We start from the raw sequence: 25,328 nt of genomic DNA on the forward strand, positions 1-25,328 counted from the left end.
CAGTGAGCCTACTCTTCCAGCCTCATGTTACAGCTTTGCTTGTCTGACTTCTCACTGGAGTTCACGCTCCTGGAGATCAGGGTCAGCATCTTACTCGTTTTTGTAGCCCTCACGGTCTGTCACCCCTGCAGGGACTCAACGATGCCTATGATTCATAACAGCAGCAAAATTAGTTATGAAGTAATGAAATAATGTCATGGTTGGGGGTCTCTACAACACGAGGAACCGTATTAAAGGGTTGCCGCGTTAGGAAGGCTGAGGGCCACTGGGCTCTAGCTGAACTTTCTGAGCTTATCTTTCTACATGAGAAGAAGCAGTAAGCTGCTGTGGCCCCACCACATGCAGGCTTTAGGCTCTCCACTTTCTAAAAGAGAGGAAAGGTGCGGGGCGGAATAGCGGCCAGGCCCTAGCGAGGAGAGGCCTGCTCCCACTTACAGGCGCTCCCTCTCGCGGAGAGCCAAGTGCAGCTCCTCCTGTTGCTCCTGCCTCTGCCCCTGAGCAGAATCCTCCTGCAGCTGCAGCTCCGTGTTCATCCTTCGCAGGCGCCATGCCTCCTGCTCCAGCACGTCCAGCTGCAGCTGCAGCTCTCCCCTGGCCTTCTGCAGCAGCTCCCGCTCCCTGAAAATGAGATCAGAGATGAGCAGACTCAGGACAAAGACCTCATAGAGCAAAAGGCAAGAGACGCTTATTTCCTTTCATCATCACATATTTGTACCTATATAATACTTTTTCAAGCAAGAGACTGTTGCAGGATATTTGATCCCATTGCAAACCAGAAATCATACACTGTAAAAAACCTGTTTCCTGTTTGGTGTGGTTCAGCCCTAGCACAACCTTTAATCCAAAAACTTTCTGTTTATTGTAAACAGGTGATTGTGGTGTGGTTCAGCCAGCCCTAGCACCCACCTTTAATCCAAGAGCTTTCTCTACACAGGATTTAATAAAGTTAACCCTACGTCAAGAGGTGGAGCAAGAAGCCAGCTGACAAGGACTATAGAGTAGGAGAGACTTTGAGTTGAAGGCAGCATGGACAAGAAGAAGTGGGCTTTTGGCTTTTTTGACCTTTGAGCAAGCAAGCCTTTGGCCTTGGATTTTTTGTGGCCTTTTCCTACTAGGCTGTCAGCTGAGCTAGTAAACTTTTCGTTTTTTTTTTTTTTTTCCCTCTGAGACGTGAGCTGAGTAGGAAGGTCAGCTGGGTGCTTTTTCTGCCTCTCTGAGCTAGCAGGGTTTCACCACAGCATCTGGCTCCTGAGTCTTCATTGGTAAACAGAACATTTGGGATTTTCACTCTTTTAAAACAACAGAAGACCATTTATTATATGATCTTAAAGACCCCAACCCCACAGAAAACAGAATGAAAATCAATGCAGCCTTAAGCATCCATGGGTCTAGGGACAGCAGGAAGGGTCTTAAAAACCTCAGAACAGTGCTAGGTAAGTGGCTAAGTGAGGCTTAAAGCCAGACACTGGGGAGCTGAGACTATAGTTCAGTCGGAAGAGTGCTTTCTTAACACACCTAAGGTTCTGGGTGTGGTTCCAGCCCTTAAAACTGTAAGTAAAACCAGACATGTGGCAAAAATAAAATTGTGAGGGCTTTTCTTTCCTTTAAAAGAACAAAACAGTGGGGCTGGAGTGGTGGCCCAGAGGTTAAGAGCAATGACTGTTCTTCCAGAGGTCCTGAGTTCAATTCCCAGCAACCACATGGTGGCTCACAACCATCTATAATGTGATCTGATGCCCTCTTCTGGCATGCAGGCAGAGCAATATATACATAATAATAAATAAATCTTAAAACAAAAACAAAAGCCAAACAACAACAAAAATCCCAGACATGAAAGGGAGGGACGAGCAGCCTGTCCACTCACTTGCTCAGAGAGTCCACCTCTCCCTGGAGGTCCACAGTCTGCCCTGCCAGAGCATCCCGCTCCCCAGTGAGCTTTTGCAGCCTCTCTCTCAAGGCTTTGCCCTCTTCCTCCCACTGATCGTGCTGCTGCTGCAAGAAGCTCATAGCCTCCTGGCAGCCTGAAAGCTGCTGCCTGAGGTCCTGTGGGAAGAGATGAGCAGAAGGGAGGTGATGAGCAGGAAGCCTAAAGCAAAGGGATGACTCCAAGGAGGGAAGCGGAGGACAATGGAACAACACACAGCAGAGAACACAACTGCAGCCCACTGAGATGGCAAAGAAGCAGAGGTTATGGGCCCTGAAGGGGCTGCTGGAGTCGGGGAACATTCACATTTTCCCAGGACTCTGCTTAGCGGCACTCAAAACTTACATGCATGCAATTGGTGTGGAGAATATACACACCTGTAAGCCACAAACACCACTGGGTAAACAGAGAGATTAATGTGCATTTTGGGGTGCCAACTAAATAACGTATGAGTGGCCAGCTGAAAGGGATAATCCAGGCTAGAGGTGTGCCTGGGGCTCCATCTCTGCCGCTGAGGAGCAGCTCTGGGGGTTCTCACCTGCACAGCCTGCTGTCTCCGAGTCAGCACTGAACGCACCAGAGTAAGAGCCTTGTCTGGGTCATGGGGATCAAACTGGGAGAAGTCACTACAGTCCAGCTGCAATGAGCTCTCATGGCCCGAGCTTTGGGTCACAGTGTCCTCTTCTTCCACTGTGGCCTGCAATGCAACCCAGTGTCTGAGAGACTTACATGGAGAGCAGAGGAGCCTGAAGGCTTCCTTTCACAGGTCCTCCCCCTGGGGCAGGGGCAGAGCAGGGGCAGGGACAGGGACAGGGGAGAGGCAGGGGCAGGGGCAGGGGCAGGGCCGGGGGCAGGGGTAGGGGCAGGGCCAGGGGCAGGGGCAGGGCCAGGGGGCCGGGAGGGGGGGATAGGGGCAGGGGCGGGGCCAGGGGCAGGGGCAGGGCCAGGCCAGGGGCAGGGGAGGGGCAGGGCCAGGGGAAGGGGCAGGGCCAGGGGCAGGGGAGGGGCAGGGGCAAGGGCAGGGGCGGGGCCGGGGCCGGGGCAGGGGAGGGGCAGGGGCAGGGGCAGGGGCAGGGGCAGGGGCAGGGAAGGGAACCTAAGAGCAAAACTTGGCTGTTCAAGTATAGAGTTAGCAATGAGGCTAGAATCCTCTTTGGGGCAATAGGTGAGTGGGGAAGGGAAGAAAATGCTACTGTAAGGACAGAATTCAGCCTATGGTCAGCCTGTCCACTACACAAATGCCTACTACACCTCAGGGGTCCAATCGTCAAGTACAGACAGAACATATCCTTATACGACCCTTAGTCCAAACCTCGGTCTAGAAACCAAGGCACTGAGTGGACATAGGCTAAGAGGCTTACCAGCGCCTGGGTTATAGCCTTGATCACGTGCTGCAAAGACAGCGTTTCCTCTTGAGCATTCCTACTGAGAGACGCTTCGTGTTCTATTAGCTCTGCATGATTTGTCTCCTGGTAAAAGAACAAAACAGAGCCTGAAAGCCAAACTCTCAAAAGAGAAGTCATTGTTCTTGTCCCCAAATCAGTCAAAGACACATTCCTTGTTTTCTGTCGACCATAGTTTCCCAAGGAGTCTCAAAACAATGTCGTATGGCAACAGAAAGCCCAGAATAAGTGACGGGCACACCAAATGACTGCCTAGGCCCACTTCTTGTTCTCTCCGCAGTGAATGCTGTGACAGCTCCAGAAAACCAGAGTTCTTTGCAATCCAACGGCACTCATTTTAAGGTACGTGAGCCTTATGAATGTCTGCATTGGCAAATTCCTGACAAGAAGGAATTAAAGGGGCACAAACACGTCTGCTTTCCAGTGGACTCCAACATAGATAAGACTTAGGGGTGTTGTACATGTGAGTTGGGGTTCAGGAGCTGCCAAAAGTCAGAGACCAGAAAATGTGTTGAGATGAAAGAAAAGGTAACTGAGCCAGGGATTCTGACATCCCATCTTAAAGAATCACTTTTGTAACAACCCTGACAGATGTTTAGGTCAGCAAGCACTACCTCACTCTTTCACAAGCACACACTGTTCAGGTGCACAGCTCCATGTCTCTAACTTAGAGCCCCCCACGGTGGCTGAATTCACTTTCCCCCATCAACTCTACTCGCACACACTGTTCAGGTGCACAGCTCCATGTCTCTAACTTAGAGCCCCCCACGGTGGCTGAACTCACTTTCCCCCATCAACTCTACTCGCAGAGAGGTGAAGCGGCTGGCATTCTTCCTCATATCAGTTCGCTCCAGGCTAACCAGTGCTATACTCCTCAGCGGTCTCCATGTGACGCGGGCTTAATCTCTCCACAGATCCCTTCGCTGACACCTTACTCAGTCCCACTTTTTAGGGCTTTTTAGGGTTTCACATAGCTCACACTGGCCTCAAATTTACCACAAGTCATCTCTCACTGATAAGAACATATTCCATACATATGTGTATATATGCCATTGTACTTTACCCAGGAGTACAGTCACGATAGTGGATACTTATTAGTGTCTTATTGAACAGGTAAATGAACGAATTAACTAATCTTCAGATTCAGCCAACGTTTACTTTTCCGATTTGGAGAATTTCATCGAGGACCATTTAACTGGCATCACTCACCACTTGTCCACATAGGACAAGGAATCTGTCAACCCCCTTTAGCTCCTTGGCAACACAGAGGACCACATACCAGGATCTCCATCGTTTCTCTCAAGGCCTTTACCATCTTTTCATAATCCTCATTTTGCTTCTGAGACTGGCTCAGCAGAGCAGAGAGCTCTGTCACTCTGAGGAGAAAAGCACAGCACTGTCACCTAGATAGCCCAAGGACACGGGCAGAGCCACACAATAGCACACCTCAGCCCCCAACATGGACACTCTCCCTGCAGCCCCCAGAATCCCTTGGGGATGCCCAGTCCTTTGCAGTCCCTGGACATCATGTGATTCTACACTCTTGATCTGGCAGGGGAAAGCCAAAAGCCACTCAGACACATGCAGGGATTTACCACATCTCAAGACTGGAGCGCGGGTTGGAGGGCCTGAGAGCTGAAGGAAGCCCTGGCCCAGGCCCTTCCAGGCCTTGCTTGATTGTGAAGTCAAGCACCCTGAAGCCAATAAGAACATCAGAATTGCCACAGGGCATAGTCCCAAGGTCCCTCCAGCCCAAGGTTTTGACTCTGACAGGGAAAAAGGACAGGTGACTTGGGAGACAACATAGCTAAATGATGTCCAGCAAAATCCCCAGCATCCATACCAGCAGCAGCATATCTCAGGCCTTTGTGCCTAGCATTACACGCATGGCTTTCTTTCCTTTGTTCCTTTTCTTTTGGTTTTTCGAGACAGGGTTTCTCTGTGTAGCCTTAGCTGTCCTGGACTTCCTTTGTAGACCAGGCTGGCCTCAAACTCACAGCGATCTGCCCAGCTCGTATTTACTTCTTTTTTTTTTTTTTAAATGTTTATTTATTATGCACACAGTGCTCTGCCTGCATGTACACCTGCAGGCCAGAAGAGGGCATCAGATCACATTATAAATGGTTGTGAACCACCATGTGGTTGCTGGGAATTGAACTCAGGACCTTTGGAGGAGCAGTCAGTGCTCTTTACCTCTGAGCCATCTCTCCAGCCCCCTTTTTACTTCTTAATTCATTCGCTTACTTATTGATTTTTGAGACAAGATCTTACCACATAACCCTGTCTGGCCTAGAACTTGGTGGGTACATCAGGCTGACCTTGGACTCACAGATGTCCACCTGGCTATAACTCCAAAGAGCTAGGATTAAAAGTGATTAATGCAGGACTAGAGAGATGGCTCAGAGGTTAAGAGCACAGGCTATTCTTCCAAAGATCCTGAGTTCAATTCCCAGCAACCACATGGTGATTCATAATCATCTATAGTGAGATCTGGTGCCCTCTTCTAGCATGCAGGTACACATGGAGGCAGAATACTATATAAATAAATAATAAATAAATAAAATCTTTAAAAAAAGAAAGTGATGAGTACCATACCCAACTAAAAGAAAAATTTAAACCTTAATAATTTTATTATGAATTACCTCTGGGGGCCTAAATCATTGTACTATCTTGTTTTGTTTGTTTGTCTTTTGTTTTTTGAGACAGGGTTTCTCTGTGTAGCCTTGGTTGTCCTAGACTCGCTTTGTAGACCAGGCTGACCTCGAACGCACAATGATCCACCTGCCCCTGCCTCCTGAGTGCTGGGATTAAAGGCATGTGCCACCACACCTGGCCTCCATTGTATTTTCTTTTATTTAATTATTATATCATTCAAGAAATAATAATTAGGGGCTGGAGAGATGGCTTAGCGGTTAAGAGCACTGATTGTTCTTCCAAAGGACCCGGGTTCAATTCCCAGCACCCACCTGGCAGCTCACAACTGCCTGTAACTCCAAGATCTGACACCTTCACAAAAACATACCTGAAGGCAAAACACCAATGCACATAAAATAAAAATAAATAAATTATTTTTTAAAAAGAAATAATAATTATCTGTCCTTTAAGAGATAAAATTCAAAACACCAGAGATACAAGCTTATTAAGATATGATCTTTGCTCTTAATGTCTCCAAACCAAAAAGAAAATAAATAGTCCCCAACTTATGTACACCATCATAAAGTAGGTAGAGACAGAACCCTGGTCATGACACACAGATTTTGCCCTGATAATCAGTGGGACTCTGCTCATGTCTTGCCATTTAAAAAATCATATTTAATTATAATTCAAATTTTAAAACAGCCAAGGTATGGGGAGAGCTCAATGGTAGAACGGTTGACTAGTATATGCAGGGCCGAGTTCAATTCACAGCACAGCAAAACAAGCCTAAGCTGCCCCCTCCAAAGGATACAAAGAATCGATTAATTAAAGAGATACAGCGAGATTAGTGCTGTAATCAGCAAATGAAAAACTCATAGGCAAGGACACTGCTGTTGACAGACAACAGCTAGCTTCACAAACTGCCAGGAAAGAGACTGAGCTGCCGGGTAGCCAGTGACAGAGCCCAGCTGGGCTCACACGGCACATTTCCTTTCCCTGCCAGGGCGAGGGTGTCTTTGATATCTCTTCTGCCTACCCATAACTCTCCAGGGGAGTCAGCCCTCCCTCGGTACAGTCCCCCAAGGCCCGCGTGTCACCTTACCGATCCTGGAGCTCTGCCTTCTCCAGGTCCCCTCGGCTTTTCAGCTGCAGTAACTCCTGGCTCCTTTCATGGGCTTCCTTCTCCAGCGCCTGGGTCTTAGCTACCAGCAGCAGCAGCTGGGCTGGCTCCCTCTCATCCACTCTCCCCGATGCACTGGACTCCCGGGACTGCGCTCTCACGGTCAAGCGCAAACAGCAGGTCAGCAGGGACCCTGAGAGCCTCGCGTGCTCAGCCTTTAGCTCTGTCAGATCTCTGAGCACAGGAAGGGAGATTGAAGACGCCAAGGAACCAAGGAAGACAGCTTGGCCATAAGGCCCAAGAAGTACAAGGGGCGGGTCTGAGAAAATCATCTGTATCCAGTAACAGCAAATCTCCCTCCCAGCCACTCCCCCCGCCCACTTCCTCTTCTACAAAGTGTGGCCTTAAGTTCAGAATCAGCATGGGCAAACCTCTCCTCCTAGCCCTAAACTGACCTGTCAGTAGCAGACTTCATTTTCAGGAAGTGACGTCGGAAGGTCACCACCTCTCGCCACAGGCTGAGAAGGCGCCCATGTTCACCTCTCAGATAGCCCTTGAAGAACTGTGTGTTCAGAAACCCAAGTCATACCCAAGGACAGGGGACCTTGCAACAACAGCACAAGAGTTGGACTCCTCATGGCTGCTGGGGGAAGGGGGCAGGGAGATAGGACTTCAAGGAGATAGCTTATGAATGGGGGTCTATACGCAGCTTTTACCGAGGGGGTTAATAAAGGTGGCAGTGAGGTTCTTGAGGTCAAGGGGCCCTGGATGAGAAGTGGCCTTCCACTTGGCTAGATCAGAAAAGGTAGCTGCTTGATAAACAGGACTTATTACCAGATAGGAGACTTGGGTGCTCTAAAAAAATGCATGCAAATCACCCAGGCCCGGAACCCAGCTCTCTATAGCTGTCACTGGAAACTGTCCCAGGGCCCATAACCGTTTTCTACTCCATTTAATGCAGCAGCTACCTTCTCAGCATCTAGCTATGCGGCCCTCCAGACGAGGGCAGACAGTACATTTTCAGATCCATGTGAAACCTAAGCTAGTCACTTCTGTAAGAGAGAGCATTATGCTGCTACCTGCCACCAAAGCAAAACCAGGCAGAAAGCTGAAACAGGGCCCAGCTGTCAGCTCTTGGGCAGGGCTAATCAGATCAGCTTCCAACCAGGTCCAAAAGTTAACCCTTTCCAGCGCTGACAGGACAGCACCCAGAGTCGCCATACCTCCTGCTCCACCCGCCACTGGCTCTCCTTCCTCAGTAACTCGTCCCTGGCCCGACTCCAGTCCACTGTCAGTTTTTCCACATCTTCCTGAAGGGCTTTATTCACCACGTCAGCTTTCTCCACGTGCAGCCGAAGCTCTGTGTTCACCTCCACTAGGCTCTCACACCTGCGCTGGGCCCCGGTAAGAACAAGTGCAAGATAAAGGTCTGGTCTCACCCTTGGGCCTCTTGGGAGTAAGGCAGTGAACAGAATTTTCCATCAGCAGGAATTACAGGACTGGGATCTTGTTTGCCCTCAGGACACACAATCCCCAAGAGCTCACTCACCTGCCCTCCATCTGGCTCTCTCCCTCCTCCCTCCCTGCTTTCTGCCTGTCTGAGGCACATGAACCACCATGCCCAGCCCTTTCCCACTCGTGTGTTCACTCTTGGAACAGAGTTTCCCATCAGCCTTCCCCCCTCCTCCCCGCCCCGGGCAGTCACTTGGGGCAGGAAAGTTGGTCCATCACCTTTGCTGCTCCTCCTCCAACCGGATCAGCAGCTGTTCCAGGTTGGGGTCTTCCACACTTTCCCACCGCTGAGGGATCAGCCCCTTGTAAGACAGAGATGGGCCTTATAATGTGCACACACAAAAAAAAACATCACCCAGGACAATTCCTTGAGGCCCCTTTTGACAGTGGCCTGTTACCTCTTCTTAGAGACGGCCTTTAGGGTAAAGGGCATCTAACCTGAGGGATGGAAGCTGCATCCTTCACTAGGGGCCTTAACGTCCATTATACTAACGTGGGTCCTTGGGAAGTCACTGATCACATCCAGCCACAAAATGATGATGACTGTCATTCATCTCATAGAGGTGGCACTACAAAATGTCTAGGGGTGCCCTGGCCTGCAGGAGGATGCCCAATGGCTCTTTCCTTCTTCTGAGAACTTTTCTAAGGGGAATGGGAAGGTGCCTAAGGGAGCTGAAACACAGAACGAGAAAAGACTCTTTCAAAGCAGTCCTACCCAGACAACAAATGCATCCCTCTGCTGCACGCACGCTCACAGGCCTGCAGAGGTACGCATCTTCCTGACAAAACTGACACCTGCGGGGCTGGAGAGATGGCTCAGAGGTTAAGAGCACTGCCTGCTCTTCCAGAGGTCCTGAGTTCAATTCCCAGCACCCACATGGAGGCTCACAACCATCTATAATGTGATCTAATGCCCTCTTCTGTCATGGAGGTAAAGCATTGTATACATAATAAATAAATCTTTAAAAAAAAAAAAACTAACACCTGCTGGATGAAAAATGAAGTTTCCCTCTAATTCCACATGCCCATTCTACTAAGCCAAGTCCCCAGAAGCTGCAACTGTCTGTGGAGCACCATGAGTTGGATCTCTAGAAGGCCATGCTGACAGAGCTCTTTGAGCTGAAGACAGAGGGACGCCTACCAGACATCTCGTATACCCCAGCTTCCTTCAGCAGCATAGAAAGCCAAGCAAGTGTACTTTGAGGGCTCAGGGGAAATCCAGAACACAATCTCGCTTACTCCGGTGGCTTCCAGTCGCTTTTCCAGCTCTTGGCACCAGCTCCGGTACTGTAAAACCTAAAGCAAAGAGAGCAGACCTGAGCTCAGCTGCAGCACACATGGACAGCACAAGCCTAAGGCTCCAGGGATCTTGGGCAACTCTGCTGTGAACATGGGTGGTGACAGTGAAGTAAGGTCAGAGCATTTAAGAGGTTTTTTCTTTTTATTTATTTATTTATTTGTTTGTTTGTTTGTTTGTTTTTGGAGACAGGGTCTCTCTGTATAGCCTTGTCTGTCCTGGACTCACTTTGCAGACCAGGCTGGCCTCGAACTCACAGCGATCCGCCTGCCTCTGCCTCCCGAGTGCTGGGATTAAAGGCGTGTGCCACCACACCCGGCTTCATGTAAGAGTTTTTATCTGGGTGTTTAAATAATAATTTCTGGGGAGACGGCTCAGCACGATGCACTTGCTACACAAACATTAGGGCCTGACTGCAGATCCCAGAACTCAGGTAAAGCCGGATGTGGTGGTGTGTGCCCACAGTCCAGTGCTCCTGAGGCAGGATGGGGAGCAGACAGGAGACACCTCTCAAACTCACTGGCCAGCCAGCCTGAAAAATAATGTGGCAAACAAAAAGAGACCCTATCTCAAACAAGGCAAAAGGCAATGTTGACACCTGAGATTGTACTCTGACCTCCACACATGTGTCACGTACACACATGTTTATATTCTCACACTTAACACTCACAAAGATTTTTTTTTTAAATCAGTATTTCTTAGGGGCTTGTGAGATAGCTTGGTCAGTAAAATGTGCCTGGCAGTGGTATTGCACGCCTTTAATCTCAGCAGAGGCAGGTCGATTTCTGAGTCTGAGGCCAGCCTGGTCTTCAGAACAAGTTCTAAATCAGCCAGGACTACACAGAGAAACCTTGTCTCTAAATTAATTAATTAGTTAATTAATGTAATTAAATTGTTTACTGTGCAAGCATCAAGACCCAAGTTCAGATCCCTAGCACCCAAGCAGCCCAGTGCCGAAGAGGCAGGGCAGCAGATCCCTGGAGCTCCCTGGCAAGCCAACTGAATCTATGAACTCCAGTTCAGTGAGAGACTCTGGCTCAAAAAACAATACGTCAGAGGCTGAAGAGATAGATGGACCTGTGCTTAAAAGCTTGCTGTTCTTCCGGAGGACCCAAATACACAAAATAAAATTTAAAGGTAAGGTAGAGATAGAAGAAGATACTCAAGATTGCCCTCTGGCCTCCCTATTCACTTACAGTTTTATATGCACCGGAACACACACACACACACACACACACACACACACACACACACACACACACACACACACACACACGTCTTGTGTATTAGAAAGACATAACCAGAAATCCTAGGCTTGGGCTTGGCTCTAGCCTAGTGGTTCTCACCCTGTGGGTCACTGCCCCTTGTGGCGGGGGGGAGTGGTGTCAAACAACCCTTTACAGGGGTCGCCTAAGACCATCAGGGAAACACAGACATTCACATTACAATCAGAACAGCAGCAAAATTACAGTTATGAAGTAACAATGGAAATAACTTTTTGTGGTTGGGGTGTATAGAAGGTCCCAGCATGGGGAAGGTTGAGAACCACTGCTCTAGACTAAGAGACCAAACCGAGGCAACTAATTTAACTACTGTGACGGCCATGTTTGGAAGGACCAAATCCAGACTCTGGAGCAGCTGTGACTATCAAAGGATGGGCTGTGGCTGAAAGTTAGAACGTCTGGGGCATCCTCACCAGGACGTTTGGTCCTGCATGGTCTCTCTCTCTCTCCTCCAGCCCTTATCCCACTCTAGCACCCCAACTCTGGGGGGGGGTTCCCTCTTCTCCCTTCCCCAGAGGGCATCTGCCTCACCTTGGCCTGCAGCTTCCTCACAAGGGTTGCTTGTCTCTTCTGGGCCTCCTGGGAGTCCTTCAGCTTCCGCCAAGAGGCGGCCTGGTTCTCTGCCATCTGCTGCTGCAGCGCCAGCACCTGCTCCTCCAGCACCAGCTGCAGTGCCTGGGGCTTCATGTTCAAGCCGGGGCTTCCTGTCTCCATGGGAGCATCAAAGAGCGAGGCCACAGGTCCTATGTAGCTATAGGTTGCTTGCAGCCGGGTGTCTCACCATGGTTCTATGTGTCTTAGACCTCTTGAGCTAAGGACCAAAACATAACAAAACTGAAAAGGCTACATTTCTCAAATTTACTCAGAAAACATTTATTAAGTGGAGTGTATCTGGGCTGAATGAACTAAATAAATTACTGTATTACAGGACTCCTCAGAACTTCTTTTTTAATATTTATATTTTTATGTGTATATGCAGTTTGCTAGTATGCATACATATGCATCATGTGTGTGCTTGGTGTCTGAAGAGGCCAAAAAGAACATCAAAACCCAGGGACTGGAGTTACAACTGGTGGTGACCTATGAAGCAGTAACTCGGGAATTGAACCTGTGTCCTCTGCAAAAACAGCTACTGCTCTTAACCCACAAACCATCTCGCCAGTGCCGTCTTCAGACTAGGATGGACTCTAGCCTCTAAAAGGAGCTATGATGAGCACCTTTGGGACTCTGCCTTGAACTAAGGCTCCCTGCTCTGCCACTGCAGCCCTCTGTCTGGCACACTGACTCACAGCAGTCTGTGGAGTGAATCAGAAAGGTCCTGGCTTGTTTTTGTTTTTGTTTTTTCCAGACAGGGTTTCTCTGTGTCCTGGACTTACTTTGTAGATCAGGCTGGCCTCGAACTCACAGCAATCTGCTTGCCTCTGCCTCTGCCTCCTGAGTGTTGGGAAGGTGCTGTTAGCTTGGCAGAGACAATGGCACAACAATTAAATACAATGTGGCATGTGCACAAACAGAAGTTCATGGATACCTCCTGTCCCGCCCACCCAGAGGAGGCCTTGAAGAGTTCATCTTTACAGCTATACATGTGCACACACATACCTGCACACCGTCTCTATATATTCACCTATATTAAAAAAATATACGTTCTAGGGGCTGGAGAGATGGCTCAAAGGTTAAGAGCACTGTCTGCTCTTCCAGAGGTCCTGACTTCAATTCCCAGCAACCACATGGTGGCTCACAACCATCTGTAATGCGATCTGGTGCCTCTTCTGGCCTGCAGGCACACATGAAGGCAGGATACTGTATAAGTAATAAATAAATATATATATATAGGTTTTAATGTCTACATTACATTTTACCATCAGCATTTGCCTGTCTTTACTACCAATGGGTGAGTGCCTCAAAGGCAAGAACTAGCTCTATTTAATTCATTTTGGCCATTAGTAAATCGTCAGTAATACATGCTGAAGAAATGTGTGTGGGCCCTACTCCTGGCGGACCTCAACCTTAGTCTAGTGGTTACAAATTAGTGGGCTCTTTCTTCTTCTTTTTAAAGACTTATTTATTTATTATGTATGCAATGTTCTGCCTGCATGTATGCCTGCACACCAGAAGAGGGCACCAGATCTCATTATAGATGGTTATGAGTCACCATGCAGTTGCTGGGAATCGAACTCAGGACCTCTGGAAGAGGAGACAGTGCTCTTAACCTCTGAGCCATCTCTCCAGCCCTCTTCTTCTTTGAGATAGGGTTTCATGTAGACCAGGCAGTCACAGAACTTGCTATGTAGCTAAGGATGACTTTGAACTCCAGATTCTCCTGTCTCTACCTCCCAAGTGTTGTGATTCCAGGTATGTGCTACCATCTTGTAAAGATTTTAAGAATTCAAAAATAGACGCCAACATTCATGACTGAAAGAATGCTCATGCAAATAAGGCATTTCTGGGTCTTCTGCATCAGCAGGCTGCCTAGTAACCTGTAGGCAATGACTAAAGGTCCCCTCCCTCCCCAGCATCTAAGGACTCAGGGCCCCAGGGCTCAGCCTTAAATCTCTTCTGTACACTCATTCCCTAGGCAACAGGAATGACTATCTCCACTAGCTAAACTGGGTGAGTTCTGGGTTCAAGAACACCCAATCAATACCTGCCTTGCCCAAGTGAACACGGATACACACTTGCATACACACCCTACACATAAAACAACAACAACAAAAACAAGAAATTCCCCCCCCCAAAAAAAAGAAAAAGAAAAAGAAATTCCCCCACCAAACTGGAATCACCACCACCAGAAATTAAATGAGCCTAAGTTGGTCATGGTGGCACAGGCCTGCAGCTTGGACTCTCAGGAGATCCAGGCATCAGGAGTTTAAAGTCATTTTCAGTTACACAGCACGTTCAAAGTTAACCTGCTTACATGAAATCCTGCATTTAGACAAAAAGAAAAAAGTGGAACAGAATTTTCTCTTTGAGTGTAGGATGAAACGAAGTAGAAATGACTAAGGCTAGACAGCCCCACAGTTAAGAACACTTGCTGCTCTTGCAGAGGACCAGTGTTCGGTTCTCAGTCTCCAGATGGTGGCTCCACACCATCTGTTACTCCAGTTCCAAGGGCTCTGACACCCTTTTCTGACCTCTAAGAGCACAACTGTAGTGCACACACACACACACACACACACGTGGGGACAAAACATCCATACACATAGAATAATGAAATAAATCATTAAAAATGTTTATGTAGAAATGACTCTGAGACAAGGTCACAGAAGGTACTATGCCTTGTTGCTTGCCTGCTCGCTGAGCAACCTCTCTGGGGAAATACCTGCTCTGTCCTGAGGACACACAGTACCTGAGGAGGCCCAGGAGAAAGCTTTGGGGCCTTCTGCCAACAGCCTTGTGAGTGAGGCATCTTGGAAGCAGATCTTCTGGCCCCTAGTGGAAACCTTCTGATCCCTGTCGGCTTTGCCTGCACTTCCTAAGCCGGAAACACCAGCTCATCTGCTCCCAATTTCTGATCCACAGCGAATGTGAGAGATAACAAACGACTGCTGTTTAATACTAAACTTGGAATAACTCCTTGTACAGCAACACACCTGGGTCATCGCCAAAGCTCCCGGGTGAGGGTGAGACTTCCTAACTTCTGTTTTATTTTGTTTTTTCCTCAATAGAGCAGTTAGAGGAGTCTTTTAAAATATAAACCAGGAGCTGGGCATGGTGGCGTGGCGCGGCGCACGTCTTTAACCCCAAGCACAGGCAGGAATCTCTCTGAGTTTGAGGCCAGCCTGGTCTACAAAGTGAGTCCAGGGCAGCCAAGGCTACACAGAGAGACCCTGTCTCAAATACAAGCCATGGCTGTTGAGGTGGCCCAGGGGCAAAGGTGCTTGCTGCTGTCCTGATAACCCGAGATCAGTCCACAGAACCCAGCATACAAGGAGAGAACAGCCTGCGAAAGTCACCCGCTAACCACAACCCGAAAACTGCGCCATACACTCGCATGCACATAGCACACAGAATTAAAACCAACAGACAGACAAAAACACCCAAGTCATGCCTAAATCCTGGCACTTGTGAGGCTGAGGCAGAAGGATTGCTGCGAATGAGGTTCTTCTACAGGCTACATAGTAAATTTGAAGGCAGCCTGGGCTACATATAGAGACCCTGTCTCAAAAACGAAACCCACATTCCCTAGAGAACAGCCAACTAGAGCTAATGAAAATCTCTATAATCGCTTGGAGTCCTGATTGACCCATCTTAGCCAGATGAGTTAACCCTTTTTCTTACTCATTCCCCCTTGTTCACACTCCTCCAGCCACACAGCCGTCCATCCTCATGTGTGCTTAGAGCTCGGGTCACACTCATTGGTTACCCACGTGATTTGCTCCCTAACCAGGTTTCTAAATGCCACCTTTTCGGTAAGCACCACCACTCCCAGACATATGCACTGGCATTGCTACTTATGAAGTCTGTCTCCCTCTAGGTGTGCCTAACAACTGACACAAATGCAAACCCCTCCACGACAAAAAGACTGGGTTTTGTGGTTTTGACACAGTGGCTTAGGCTGGCCTAGAACTTGTGACCGTCCAGTTTCGGCCTTCCTAGTACTGAGATTACAAATGTGCACACAAGGGCTGGCTGGAGAAATGGCTCAGAGTTGAGAGTACTAGCTGCTCTTCCGGACGTTCTGAGTTCAATTCCCAGCAACCACATGGTGGCTCACAACCATCTATAATGTGATCTAATGATCTTTTTTTATATGCAGGTGTACATGCAGGCAGAGCACTGTAAACATAATAGTAAACAAACAAACAAACAAACAAAACATCCAAAAAAAATGAGCACACAAACAAAGCGCACACATACACAGGGCAGCTACGTTACTTGAGTAAATGCTGCATTCCCAGCTCCTAAAACAGACGCGGTGTATGAAGTGCCCATTAGCTCTGACTGACAGATGTACAACATTCAGTAGCATGATCCTTATGATCACCAACGCAGCTTTACAAAACACTGGCGGCTCATAGAGCGAAGGTAAGACCATGTACGATGTGTGCAGTGTGTGGCTCTTAATCAGCTGCAACCTTCATGATCACGAAGAGAAACCCTTAGAGGTATTAAGATTACTGTCCTCACTTTACAATGAAGAAAACTCAAGATTCAGGGCTGTGTGGTTTGGAGCACTTGTTGCTTTTGCTGAAGACCTGGGTTTAATTCTCAGCACCAAACATAGCGGCTCATACCCATCTATCACTCCAGCTCCAGAGGATTCAAGGGCCTTTCCTAACTTCTGATGGCACCAGGCACACACATGGTGCATATGCACACATGTAGGCAAAGCACTCATACATATAAAATAGAAATAAATAAAATTCTAAAAAATAAGAAAAGGAAAGAAAACAAGGATTCAAAAAGTAGAAGTGTGATCTGGACACAGCGGCCCACGCCTTTAATCTCAGCACTTGGGAGGCAGAAGGAGGGGATCTGAGTTTGAAGCCATATTGCTCTTGCAGGGCAGCATGGCGACAGAGGCCTTTATTCCCAGCACTCAGACAGAGGCAAGAGGATCTCCGTGAGTTCAAGGCCATCCAATTCTACAATCAAACTCCAGGACAGCTAGGACTACATAAGGAGTCCAAAAATAAAGGCAGGGAAAAAGAGTACAGAGCCTAGGTACCTGCTAACTAAACTTAAAAAAAAAAAATTCAGTTCTCCTCTCCTACTCTGGGCAGTTACCAACTGCCTCCAACTCAGGTCTGTAAAAGTATCTTATATTCCCCTGATGTAATTGTCTCAGAGGCTTACTGCCTTCTTCTGCTAACCTAGGCCTAGTCCTGGAAGCTTCTAGCCTCCCATACAATCTAATCTAGGCCTAGAATGTTTCCAGCCTCTGAAACCTACTGTTGAATAAGCTCACCCTTTCTAGCTCTTTCTGAACTCTGGCTAGCTGCTTCAACTCAGCAGTTCTGGATCAAATGCCTCTCCAAGCTGACTGATTCAAACTGGCTTCTCTCAGCTTCTGGATGAATTGCTCTGCTTGGCCCCGACCTAACTCTTAACAACCTGTTTGAATCTTCTGGCTCTTTCTCGTTCTCTGGCTCATTCTGTTTTCTCCTGAGTCCAGCTTGTTCTCTCTTCAACCTCTCTCTGTAAAACTTTCCCAGTAATCAAGCAATCAACCTCCCTTTCACTCTCCGTGTGTGTGTGTGTGTGTGTGTGTGTGTGTGTGTGTGTGTGTGTGTTTGTAGGCTTGGCTGTCCTGGACTCACTTTGCACCACACCCAGCTCTGGCCTTGATTTTTGTTAAGAACACTAAGGATTTGGTAACAACAATTCTAGAGGCCAAGACCAGAGGACATCAAGTTCAAGTCCAGCCGTGGTAAATTGGTAAGACCTTGTCTTAAAATATAAAGTAAAAAGAGGGCTTGAGGTTAATTCAGTGGTAGAACACTGGCTAGCAGGCATAGTACCCTGGATTCAATTCTCGTTACAAAAAATAAAAATAAATAAATTAAATTTAAAAGCCCTTTCAGTAAAATGTGAATTGTAACCCTGATCTCCACATCTTACAGGCTACTGTACAAAGAGCGACTCCCAGGCAACCAAGTGATGTCATCATATACATAGGCTTACTGTGGAACTTAATTTATGAGTGCTGTTTCTTCATGCATAAAACTGAACATACAGAGCCTACACCACAGATTGCTGGGTGAATTAAAGGGGCCTTTGCAGGTAATGCATTTAGTAGAGCTGACATCTTTCGACTACTCAGTAACTACATTAGTTATCAGTAACCATCATGGGTCATAGAGTTGAAAAAAGACATGACTCTAACAAGCTCAGAGCATGAAGGAGGGACAGACAGACTTGGGCAAAGATGGCAAAATCCAAGAATCAAGATTAGCTGAGCCTGGAGCAGGCCTCTGGGAAAAGGTTATGGAAGAAGTGATCTCTGAGTTGGATCCTGAAGGACCAGAGTTCTGATGATGGAGCAGTGCGCTGGGACTGAACTTTCAGGGACAGATCACGTGCAAAGGCGCACAGGGAGCTAGCTGCAAAGCTCCGGGGAGCACGGAGCCAGATCCGCAGGGAGCCCCGGGCTACGGCTGTGGGATACCCGGGAGTGAAGGTCTCTGGAGCGTTGGTTGCAGCAGGAAGCTTAAGGCAGCTCCGCCCGGACCCTTAGGTCGGGTCCCAGCCCCTCTCTGGGCCCCGGACCACCGGAAGCCGCTGCACAGGCGAGATGCCCGCGGGTGCCCGGGCTCTAGGCCTCGGACCGTTATGCTCGGCACCACCCATCTGCCCCAGCCCCACCTCACCACCGTCGGTTTCCGGGGATCCCGAAGCGCTCCTCAGCTACCGTTAGCGCTTCAGCAGGCTGCAGGCCAGGCCCAGGACGGCCCTCAGTCCGGCAGCCAGGCCCCGCCCCCCCCAAACTCCCGCCCTTTCGTGGGGGGCCGCCCAGCCGAGGCGGGGAGCCGGGGGGGGGGGGGGGGGGGGCAAGTCCCTCGCCATCTTAGGTACTGGCAGCCAACTTACGAGAGAGGCCCAGAAGGAAGGGGGTGGGGTTATAGTGAAACACACGACCGCCCTCCAAAAATAGAGACAGCCACAGTTTCTGAATTCTAGCGCTGAACGTTCTGAAGTGGAGAAGAAGCACTCGTCCTCACTCTTCCGCCTGTGGCTTCAGAGTTAAGTAACGCGCATGCGCAAAACCAAGGTCTAGGTGCACCTGCGCACTGTTCCACCAACAAAGCCGCGTGTAGTAACTGCGCCAAAGGACCAAGTTGTAATTAAATCTGGGCGAACGAATGTTTAATATTGTCAGCCTTCGATCTTTCCTGATCCTCCACGCTTTGCTAGAATGGCTTAAGTGCCAGGAAGCCTACAATTTGTTCAGTAATGGCTACCTCTATGCGACTGCATTCCTCTAGGAACGGAGAAATATTTTCATAATACTGTATATACGTTATTAACATATTTTCTTAGTGTTGAAATTTCATTTGTCTGATTCCCAGTTTAGTCGAGACAGGACAAACAAACAGAAACAAAGAAATGGAACTTCTGAGTATACACTTAGATTCTGTCCCTGAAGACTCAGTACACCAAGGGTAAGGCCACGAATCTGCACGCTGTCAAATACAGATGATTTTGTGCTATGGGCACTGAGGAAACTGAGCACCTTAAGGACACTTCTTGGGCGTATCTGACTCCAGAACCCATTCAGTGCAAGGCTTGGCACAAAACAGACACCCAGCAAGTGTTGAGCAAACTAATGCGTATGTTGTGTGAATGTAAGAGAAGTAGTCAGCAGGCTGTCAGCCTTTCATCCTAGCATCCGGGAAGTGGAGGCAGGCCGCGCGAGTGCTGGGATTAAAGGCCAGCACCACCCTGCCCAGCTGAAAAGTAAAATTTACCCTGTTTTCTCATCATGCTTTTCTGTTTTTTCTTTTCTTTTCTTTTCTTTTCTCTTTCTTCCTTTCTTTCTTTCTTTCTTTCTCTCTTTTTCATTTTCTTTTCTTTCTTTCTTTCTTTCTTTCTTTTTTCTTTTTGAGACAGGGTTTCTCTGTGTAGCCTTGGCTCTCCAGGCTGGCCTCGAACTCACAGCAATCCACCTGCCTCTGCCTTCCGAGTGCTGGCATTGAAGGCATGTGCCACCACACCCGGCTTCTGTTTCTTTCATAGCAATTCAAAGGGCGGGGGAGGCAATGAAGTAGTAAATCAATTTTTTTTTTCAGTTTTTTGAGACAGGGTTTCTCTGTGTAGCCTTGGCTATCCTAGACTTGCTCTGTAGACCAGGATGGCCTCAAACTCACAGTGATCCATCTGCCTCTGCCTCCTGAGTCTTGGCATTAAAGGCATACTCCACCACACCCGGCCTTAAAACATTGTGTCCCCAGGAATGGTGGCCTATTCCTTTAATCCCAGCACTTGGGAGACAGAGGCAGGCAGATTGCTGTGAGTTCAAGGCCAGCCTGGTCTACAAAGTGAGTCCAAGACAGCCAAGGCTACACAGAGAAACCCTGTCTTGAAAAAAACAAAACAAAACAAAAAGCAAAAAACAAAACTAACAAAAGCCCCAAACAAACAAACAAAACATTGCTTCAACTATATAGACTGGCTTTCAATTTGAGATCATCCTGTCTCACACAGCCATGCCAGGATAATTTGATTTTGTTGTTGTTGTTGTTTGTTTGTTTCCTTTGTTTCTTACTTTTAAATTTTTTATTTATTTATTTATTTATTCACTTTACATGCAGATCGTAGGCCCCTCCCTCCTCTCCTCCTGGCCCCACCCTCCCTTCCTCTCACCCCACCCTTACTCCTCAAAAAAGGGGAGCCCCCACCCACCCACCCAGCCACCCCAGCTCATCAAGCCACATCAGGGCTGAGCTCATCCTCTTCCCCCGGGGCCTGTCCAGGCAGCCCTGCCAGTGGGAAGTGATCAAAAAGCAGGCATCGGTGCCTGGAGAGATGGCTCAGAGGTTAAGAACATTGACTGCTCTTCCAGAGGATCTGGAACCCAGCAACCACATGGTGGCTCACAACCATCTATAATGTGATCTGATGCCCTCTTCTGGCCTGCAGGTGTACATGCAGGCAGAGTACTGTATACATATTAATAAACTAAAAAAAAAAAAAAAAAAGCAGGCATCAGAGTCCATGTCAGAGACAGCCCCTCTCCCCTTACTAGGGGACCCACGTGAATCCTGAGCCACTCATCTGCTACAATCGGGGGGGGGGGGCTAGGTCCAGTCCGTGCATGGTCCTTGGTTGGTGCTTCAGTCTCTGCAAGCCTCTCTGTGCCCTGGTTAGTTGGCTCTGTTGGTCTTCTTGTGGCCCTACTATTCTTCCTCTAACTCTTGCACAAGACTCCCTACGCTTCACCCTATGTTTGGCTGTGAGTCTCAGCAATTGTTTCTATGCACTGCTGGGTAGAGGGCAGCTCCCCTAGGCTCCTATCTGTGAGCGTAGCAGAGTTATCCTTAATAGTGTAAGGTTGGCTGTCCCCCCTCCCCCCATGGGGCAAGTCTTAGGTTGGGCCAGGCATTGGTTGGACATTCCCTCAATCTCCGCTCCATCTTTACCCCTGTACATCTTTGTAAGCAGGGTAAATTTTGGGTTGAAGTTTTTGTAACAAGAAGGACCCAAGGGAGGATGTTTAAACCTCACTGAGGAGGGGAAATAGATTAGACAGAAGAAGTGGTTGAAGAGAGGGGACAAGATAGGAGAGGGGGCGCAGAGCGAAATGAGGCGGGGAGAAGAGGGGCAGGAGGACAGAGAGCCTATAGGGAGAGGAGAAGCTGTGGGCGGGGCATCTCCATGACAAGCTGGACACCTAAGACAGGACGGGCTTCTGGGAAGATATAGCTGTGACTCAGATTCCTAGCAGCAGGGGTCACAGAGACTGAAGAGGATGCCTCTAACTAGACAGGACTCCTAGTGGAGGGAGGGGAGCACTAACCACCCACAAAAACCTTTCATTCATTCATTCATTCATTCATTTTTTAAAAAGATTTATTTATTTATTACATATACAGTGTTCTGCCTGCATGTACACCTGCACACCAGAAGAGGGCATCAGATCACCTTATAGATGGTTGTGAGCCACCATGTGGTTGCTGGGAATTGAACTCAGGACCTCTGGAAGAGCAGTCAGTGCTCTTAACCACTGAGCCAGCTCTCCAGCCCCCTCATTCTTTCTTTCTGTCTGTCTTCCTTCCTTCTTTTCTTCCTTCCTTTTTCCTTTCTTTTTTAGGGAGTGTGCACTACACTGGCATGCAGTATCCTTGGAAGCCAGAAGAGGGCACCAGATTCCTTAACAGGCAGGTGGGAGGCACCTGGGTATCCTTGCTAAGAATAGAATTCAGGTCCTCAGCTAGAGCAGTGTGCGTTCTTAACCACTGAGCCGTATCTCCTGCCCCTGTTTCTTTACTTTCTTGAGACAAGGTCTTATATAGCTTTCTATGCACGGGCTTTGAATAATGTATGCATATATGTATACAGGATGGGCGAGGGGCTCAAGGGTTATGGTGCCCACATGGAGGACAGGGGACAATTTTTATGGAGCCATTTCTCTCCTTCCACCTTTATGCAGGTCCTGGGGGTCAAATTCAAGTTACCAGGCTTGCCCAGCAAGTGCTTTGACCAAGCCCTAAACCATCCCAGTGGCCCCCAGCCATCACTCTTGACACTGCATTTGACCTATTCTATTGCTGTGCTTTGAATAGTTTCCTTTTGCAATTGGTGTGAGCCTTTATCTCAGTCCCTTTATCAAGAGGCTAAGACCCACAGGGTATGGGAATATACAACTTGACACCAGCAGAGTCTGGACAAGTCGCTGTGAATTTGAGGCTAGCCTGGTCTACATAGCAAGCTCCAGATCAGCCAGGCTACAATAAAGACCCTGTCAAGGGGCTGGAGAGATGGCTCAGTGGTTAAGAGCACTGACTGATCTTCCAAAGGTCCTGAGTTCAATTCCCAGCAACCACATGGTGGCTCACAACCATCTCTAACGTGATCTGATGCCCTCTTCTGGCCTGCAGGTGTACATGCAGGTATAGCACTGTATACATAATAAATAAATCTTAAAAAAGAAGAGGCCAAGACTCTAAAAACACCTGGCTGGATTACACATCACACTTCTTCCGGCCCCCCTTCCTTTCTTTTTTCCTCTTTGGTTTGTTTTTTGTTTTTCTTTTTGTTTTGTTTTTTTGAGACAGTTTCTTTGTGCAGTCCTGGCTGTCCTCAGACTCATTCTATAGACCAGGCTGGCCTCGAACTCACAGCGATCCACCTGCCTCTGCCTCCTGAGTGCTAGGATTACAGGTGTGGCTACCATGCCCGGCTCAGTACTTATTCTGAATTACCAAGCCCTTTCTCCAGTCCCAAAAGATTTTATTATTATTATTGTCATATAATATTACTAAACTAAGGCACAGAGAGATTAAATAATTTCATTGACTTTGCACAGTGAATCAAGGCCCAAGATTTATTAGAGGGCTGGTAGTTTCGAATTGTCATTCTATGACACCTCACCTGCCTAAAATCCTCCCTTTGTCTCTCCAGGGCACTGAACTCGGTGTTCACAGTGTACAAAGCCACAGCCATGGTTCTGGCACTGTCTGACTTGGTCTCCCTCTGCTTCAGCAACACCAACCTTCCTTGATTTTTCACTTGAGCCCAGCACATTCCTACCTCAGGGCCTTGCATTTGCTGTGCCCTCCCCCTGGAGTGACCTGATCTTCCAGGCCTCAGTGTGCCTCATTGAGTCTCTATCTCTGCTGAAATGTCACCCTTCTGTGAGGCACTCCTTGCTAGAGCAGGCACCTTAACTGACTGTTTCGTCTCTTACACAGCACTTAGCCTTCCCTCAAAGTGTGCGTTGCTTTGTCCCTTTTGCTAGAATTTGAACCCAGACCATGATGCCTCGTCCACTGCTATATAGCCAGTGTTCGTACTTAAGCAAATAAATGAATAAATACACAAGGTCAGTTAACTGGTGAGTGGCAGAGCTGGGATAAAGTGTCCCGTGCATCTCCGAGTCTGCCTCTCAGGCGTGCGCCAGCCTTGCCTGGCCTCAGCAGGTTAAGAGAATGTGAGGAATATGAGATGGCTTTCAGACTTCCTAAGTACTGCAATAAGACAAGAGCTTATTATTCTTCCGTCTGCTCTGCTTGTCTAAGCAGTACTTCAGCTTACCGGCTTTATAAGGATGTTTTGTGAGGTGCCAATGAGATAACGGATGGGGAAACATTTAAAGAAGTTAAAGGCTTTGCCTAATGGGAAGGCCTGTGAAGATTACGTCCATGCCAGCGGCTTCCCAGGGCTCTCATCCTCTACCTTAGTTTGACATTAATATTGCTGACAGGAATGGGGGAGGAAAGGAGCCACGGGGGACCCAGAGACTCTGTGTCCCAGTAATTAAACATGTCGGGACTGAAGCACAGCCAGCAGCAGCATCTGGTTGCAATTACCAGAGGGGACCAAAGTGATTAGTCACCTTTATAGTAAGAGCCAGGCAGGAACTCTGGGCCCCTCCCTGGAGAGGCCTTTCCATCCAAAGTCAGAGTCTCTTTCCTTGCTCCTACCCAGCTCCTAGGAGCCTCCTGGTCCTCAGACAACAGCCCTTGTCTGAGATTCTTTATGTCCTCACGGTCCAGACCACACCACTGGGTGAGTCCTTGGCTGAAAGTTAGAGTTCCCTCATGTCGCCCCACCCACCACCTTATCATACTCGATTACATCTACAGCACAGTCCTTGGTATAATATGTTGAAAATGGCCGTTGAAACGGCTCGGTGGAGAAAGCCTGCTGCTGGCTGCGGGATCCGAGTTTGATCCTGGAGACCCATGTGGTAGAAGGGCAAGAACCAGCTCCTCCACGTTGCCCTCTGACCTCTGTACCACTACACACCAACAGAAATACAAGTGTAAGCCAGGCATAGTGACGTACACCTTTGATCCCGGCACACAAGAGGCAGAGGCAGGCGGTGGATCTTAGTTCAAAGCCAGCTCGGTCAGCATAGTGAGGTCCAGGACAGGCAGAGCTACACAGTGGGACCTGGTCTCAAACTAAAGAAAGAAAGAAAAAGAAAAAAGAAAAGGAGAGAGAAAGAAATTTATTTTTTCTTTTCTTTCTTTCTTTTTCTTCTTCCTTTTGGTTTTTCGAGATAGAGTTTTTCGAGATAGAGTTTCTCTGTGTAGCCTTGGCTGTCCTGGACTCACTCAGTAGACCAAGCTGGCCTGGAACCCACAGCGATCCACCTGCCTCTGCCTCCCGAGTGCTGGGATTAAAGTCATGTGCCACCATGCCCGGCAAGAACTAAAATTCTTAAATGTAATTTTAAAATATTAAAAACAGGTGGTGGTGGCGCACGCCTTTAATCCTAGCACTCGGGAGGCAGAGGCAGGCAGATCTCTGTGAGTTTGAGGCCAGCCAGCCTGGTCTACAAAGAGAGTCCAGGACAGCCAAGGTTTTACAGAGAAACTTTGACTTGAAAAACAAAAAACAAAAAGAAACAAAGAGAAAAGTAACTTGGGTCAGCGAGACACTTGTGACAAAAGTTTGATTCAATCTCTGGGTCTCAAGCAAAGGTGGCAGGAGCGGACAGATGCCACAAGGTTGCTCTCTGATCTGCACACGTGTATGGCGAGGCTCA

The 25,328-nt window shown here is 48.2% G+C and overlaps 1 protein-coding gene across 6 annotated transcripts in view; it reads right to left on the bottom strand.

The window, feature by feature from the left end:
• The window catches only part of CEP250 (centrosomal protein 250), a 52,687-nt gene extending 33,983 nt beyond the window's left edge, over positions 1-18,704 (bottom strand). The window contains exons 1-12 of one of the 6 annotated variants that reach the window (XM_084775627.1): positions 18,482-18,704; positions 11,708-11,987; positions 9,836-9,892; positions 8,816-8,898; positions 8,308-8,473; positions 7,540-7,646; positions 7,067-7,318; positions 4,607-4,703; positions 3,286-3,393; positions 2,463-2,621; positions 1,865-2,043; positions 436-618 (exon numbers count right to left, since the gene is read on the bottom strand). In XM_084775627.1, the coding sequence (XP_084631753.1) occupies positions 436-618; positions 1,865-2,043; positions 2,463-2,621; positions 3,286-3,393; positions 4,607-4,703; positions 7,067-7,318; positions 7,540-7,646; positions 8,308-8,473; positions 8,816-8,898; positions 9,836-9,892; positions 11,708-11,890 (1,574 nt within the window). In that variant the 5' untranslated portion in view covers positions 11,891-11,987; positions 18,482-18,704. Of the gene's footprint in view, positions 1-435; positions 619-1,864; positions 2,044-2,462; positions 2,622-3,285; positions 3,394-4,606; positions 4,704-7,066; positions 7,319-7,539; positions 7,647-8,307; positions 8,479-8,815; positions 8,899-9,737; positions 9,814-9,835; positions 9,893-11,707; positions 11,988-12,465; positions 12,485-18,481 lie in introns of those variants that run through there. The other 5 variants (XM_084775625.1, XM_084775624.1, XM_084775626.1 and 2 more) reach the window with 5 other exon arrangements.
• Positions 18,705-25,328: the final 6,624 nt, after the last annotated feature.

This window comes from Acomys minous, assembly GCF_964271855.1.
Source record: "Acomys minous genome assembly, chromosome: 3".
Classification (NCBI taxonomy): domain Eukaryota; kingdom Metazoa; phylum Chordata; class Mammalia; order Rodentia; family Muridae; genus Acomys; species Acomys minous.